The sequence below is a fragment of the Amaranthus tricolor genome, chromosome 9 (assembly GCF_026212465.1).
Source record: "Amaranthus tricolor cultivar Red isolate AtriRed21 chromosome 9, ASM2621246v1, whole genome shotgun sequence".
Classification (NCBI taxonomy): Eukaryota; Viridiplantae; Streptophyta; class Magnoliopsida; order Caryophyllales; family Amaranthaceae; genus Amaranthus; species Amaranthus tricolor.
Genome location: NC_080055.1, coordinates 22,537,952 through 22,542,850, shown reverse-complemented (window position 1 = coordinate 22,542,850; position 4,899 = coordinate 22,537,952). Strand labels below are relative to the sequence as shown.

General features: G+C 33.1%; 1 protein-coding gene across 1 annotated transcript; it reads right to left on the bottom strand.

Annotated features, from left to right (window-relative positions):
* Positions 1 to 1,909: 1,909 nt before the first annotated feature.
* Positions 1,910 to 3,826, bottom strand: LOC130824119 (protein ASPARTIC PROTEASE IN GUARD CELL 1-like). Its single transcript, XM_057689007.1, has one exon. It carries the CDS (start codon positions 3,660 to 3,662, stop codon positions 2,217 to 2,219), a length of 1,446 nt encoding a protein of 481 aa, XP_057544990.1. The 5' UTR covers positions 3,663 to 3,826; the 3' UTR covers positions 1,910 to 2,216.
* Positions 3,827 to 4,899: the final 1,073 nt, after the last annotated feature.

Here is a 4,899-nt window from a genome sequence, read left to right as displayed (position 1 = left end):
TATCCTTATTGTTATTATTATTATTATTTTTTTTTTTTATTATTACGTTTATTTATTTATTTATTTTTATCTCGATTTATTTTTTTGCGAGACTCGACTAAGAGACTCAGCTTCATGGGCTCACACACTTTATAATAAAATAATCATTTTTGATTTGAACTTCTTTATTTTAGAACTCGTAACTATATTTTTAATATACATATATATAAAAATTAACATTTAAATTCGTATATGTGAAAGAAATTTATTAAAACTAATTTAGAAATAATTTAATACAATTGTAAAATCTCTAAAAGTAATTAAAATATTAAATAATTACGTTATTAAAATTTTCGAGTATTACATATAGGCTTGTGAAATGTTGGGCAAAGGAGACATCATAAGAATGTTACTCCTAATTTGTGAATAACTTTCATGTAGTTTCATAAGAAATTCGATCAATCTTTGATCTTGTTGAAGTTTAAGAAATTTTTGTGTTAGAGTGCAAGTACAGCCCTTGCAGTTACATGTGGGAAAAGAAGTTTTACTATCAATTTCATCCCATATGACTTTATATGACTTTGGCTCTGGTGTAATATTCTGCCAATGTCATAGTGTTATCTTGTGACAGGGAAGTTCACTCCTCATTCAAAGAATATAGCTGAGCTGTTGAACCTTGCCCAAATCTTTCTTCAAGATCAAGCCTTATTTCCCTTGCAGTATTCGGATTGTGCACACTCCTAGCAATTAAGGCACCAAGATTTGAAATGATCCATTCTATAATCATGCTATCACATCTAACCCAGGCACTGTATTTTGAAGAATCTTCAGAGGGTTTCTCTAGAGTTCCATCTACAAAACTCAATTTGTTCTTGGAGGTTAAAGCAAGAACCATTCCACGCCTCCAATCGCTATAGCCTACACCATCAAAAACTTGACAGGAGAGGTTGTTTCAACAACCTTTTATAATAACCATATTTAAGAGAAAAATAAAATAAGACTACAAAAGACTCATGACATCTAAGTTATACTTCAACATGACTCAAAATTTTAAACGCATTAAATAGCGCTCAAAGGTATTTTAATGCAAGTTAAAAAAACGAAAGAATTGTTATTTACAAACTTATTCATTACATTGACGAATTTCTTCATGTACTTATGTTTAATTTTATTTCTTCAACAACTTACAAATTAATTATTCCATCTATTCCTATGATAATTATTACAATCTTTTTTTTAGGTTGTATCCTATGAAAACCGGTGTAATTTCATTATGACTACAATCCAAACTTCTTTAAAAAATTATTTTTTAATGCATTTCTCATGTATATATTTTCACTTCGACATAGAGTGTACCTATTATAATTTATTAATAAAATAGCACAGAGCAAATTCTTAATAATCTCTTTACATATATGTCCTCTGTTTAGATAAAACAACCAAAAATATATAACAATTATTAAACAAAACATTACTAAATAATATCATTGTTATTATGACTAATATTTATATATTTCACTTTACTACTTTGTTAAAATTTTAATTTTTTAGTTTATACAAATATGACAGAAAATTCCAAAAACCGCGCATCATACATACACTATCTAGTAATATTAATAAAAACCAAACTATCAAAATCAATTCTAATTTCCGAAGAAATTCAAAGTGAGTTTATATCATTGTTATATATATATGTCAAAACCTCAACAAAAATTTTCTATCTAAAATTCAATAATAATGTCATTATTATTATAACTAATATTTATGTCTTTGACTTTACTACTTTATTAAAGTTTTAATTTTTTAATTTATACAAATATGACAGAAAATTCCAAAAGCAGTGCATCGTACAAACACTATCCAATTATAATAATAATATAAAAGCAAACCATCAAAATTAATTCTAATTTATGAAGAAATTCAAAGTGAGTTTAAAAAAATAAAAATAATAGTAAAGCACTAGATATTGAACTAAACAATAATAGTACTATCACAAGCAATAACAGTAGTAATCGACAATTTACTTCACGAGTAGTAATAGTAACTGTTAAAACTAAATACAAACCCATCCGTCAATATCCCCCCCATCTATGGACCCCTTTTTAATTCGGACACTTACCCAACTACTAGGGAATCTATTTTCCTCCTTTCAATCCCTATCCTATTCAAGGACGTAACCGTCATTTCACCACCCCAACAATTTATTAATTAATTCTCCTCATCTACTTTTTATAACGTTAGCAATTATTCGGTGAAAATGCAACTTGAGATCTACCAAGATCGTAGTGTACACGTATCCCTTGTTGCTGTACATTCCCTATTATTGACATAGACGACGCCGTTTCAGCAAACGCAAAACAATACGTTCCCGATGAGTCCACCGGAATTAAATAGTTTTTCGCCGGTAAATTCAACATTTGACCGCCGGCGAAATGGAGTGCTACGGTTGGTACTTTTACACTACTCATTGATGAGAAATCGTAACACGTGTCGAATAATGCTACCCCAGATGCTGATTTTAAGTGCTGAGTTAATCGAGTGAATGAGTTCCGGAGCGAGTTGTATGCTTCGGTGGGTAACCGAGTTATGGCTGTACCCGAATCAACGATCACCCCGCCCGACCCGGCTTCGTCCATTTCGAATAGAGATGGTGGGATGGCTATGTTTTGACCGCCGACACTGAATCCGGTTAGACCCACGTAGTAGAAAGTGTTTACTTTGTTGTTTTTTAGGAGTGGAGCGGTTACTGAGTCAGCGGGTTTTACTGAGTTGAACTCGAGTGAGGACGATTTAGTTGAGTCACGGTCGACTAAACAGTAAGAAAACGACGTCGCTTTGATTTGTGAAGTTAACGATAAGGCCCCACCACCGAGACCTAATAACCCAGCAGCACCGACAAACAACCCTTCATTGTCATGTCCACAACCAATAGCCACGTTGGAGATTTTCCCAGACGGACCAAACGACACCGTTTCGGAGACAAAATCTCCGACAGTGTAGGACCCATCACCGTACGAAACCTGGTACAAACACGCAGTGTTACGGCACGCGCTTACTTCGAGTGAAGAGCACTGGCGTGAGTTGCACGTGATAGGGGAGTATGTAGAGGAAGAAGACGGGGTGTAAACCGGGTCGGTTTGTTGGTAACAATCCGAACACGGTTGACATTGAAGCCAAGTGACGTCACTGCCAGTATCAATAACCATGTAAAACTCCTTAGAAGGGGAACCCACACCAACACGTGAGAAGTACTCTCCTGATCCGAGACTGGTTCCCGATGAAACCGGAGCTTCGAAATCCTCGGCACTAAGGAAAGCTTCCATGGGTTTTAAGTCGGCGCGTGAGATCCCACGGAGATGGAATTCTGTTTTAGAGATGATGTACTTGACTCGGGCTGTGTCACGAGCGAGTCGTGACTGAGTGAGTGATTTGTAGTCATTGTGAGAGTCATGGGGAGAGTGGAGAGTGGTACGAGGATGGATTTGAAGTGAGAGTGATGAAGAATGTGAGTTTTGAGGATGTTTTTTAAGGATGAGTTGTTCATGTTGTTCTTGTTGTTTAGAGAAGAGATTCAGAGTGGATTGAAGAGAAGAGGAGATGTCTAAAGTGTTGTAAGTGAAAGTAGTGGAGATGGTTAAGGATGGAGAGAGCAGGAGAAAGAGTGTGAAAATATGAAGAAACATTTTTTATTTTTTTTTAGAAAGAGAAAGGGGAAGAAAAAGAGAGGGAGTGAGGTAGAGAGAGGGATAAGTGAAAGGGAGGAGTGGGATTATATTAGAGAAGGAAAGGAGTCATGTCAGGATTGTTGGGAAGCAAACATAAAAGAGGGGAAGGTGAGTGATTGAATGCAAAGATACAAAGGAGGTTATTTATTATTTTATTTATTTTGAGGAAATAAATTAAAGAAAAGTATGTCCACAAAGTCAATCTTATTGTCACACTAAAATATTGAACACTACTTTTTCTTTATTTTTATCTTTGAAATAGGATTATTGAATAAGACAATAAAAATTGAACCCAAGTTCTTTAAATGGAAAGTGTAATATCTTTTAAGTTTTAACACTATGTTGGGATAAAAAGAAAGAGAGAAATGGAGGGTAAGAAAAGGAAAATATTTTAAAAAATGAAAAAAATTTTGTTTGGATAATAAAAAGGAATGGGAGGGATTTGGAGAGGCAAAATTTGGAGGGAAAACATAAGAATTTAATCGCTTTTTAAGTAGAAAGATTTAGAAAGAAAATACTTATTTTCCCTTCCCTTCTCTTCTCTCATAAGCAAACACGATACACCATCCCTCTTAACCCCTCCCCTTCCGTTCCTTCCTCTTCCCTTCTTTTCTTTTTTCTCCTAATTTGCTATTCAAACATAGCGTAAATGATATAAGATTTGATTTTCAACATTATTGTGTGAATTGGTAGTGTTCACTCGAGTGTCGATTTTGAAATTTGAATATATGTAAATATTTTGATAATCTAGATTTGACTTTTATTTGCGAGTTTTTTTGAGTTGGATCAAATCATAATCAATTTCAATTAATCGGATAAATTTAGGACAACTCTAATGCAAAATAGTTTTCTGAAGGAAACATCTAAAATTCACCATTATAGGAATAGAAAAAATAAATTTTGTGAATAATATTAACTGAGATGAAATGTATATATGCGAATATAAGAAATATCTAAGGTTCATTTTCGAATACTAGTAAGAAAATAAGGCAAAATAAGACAACCTAAATAGAAACAAATTAAAAGGGGGAGGCAAACTAATTTGGTTAAAAATTCAATATTCTAATAGAATACTTTCTATGTTCTTTTTTATTCTCCTTATTTATTTTTTGCACAGTTCCTAACGCAATGTTTTAACCTTAATATATCTCTAGAAACGCTTTATAAAAATTTTAAAAACTGTACTTTCTATGTC

Bases quoted from the DNA above. Each gene is read 5' to 3' on its own strand.
- LOC130824119 (XM_057689007.1), bottom strand. From the start codon at position 3,662: ATGTTTCTTCATATTTTCACACTCTTTCTCCTGCTCTCTCCATCCTTA.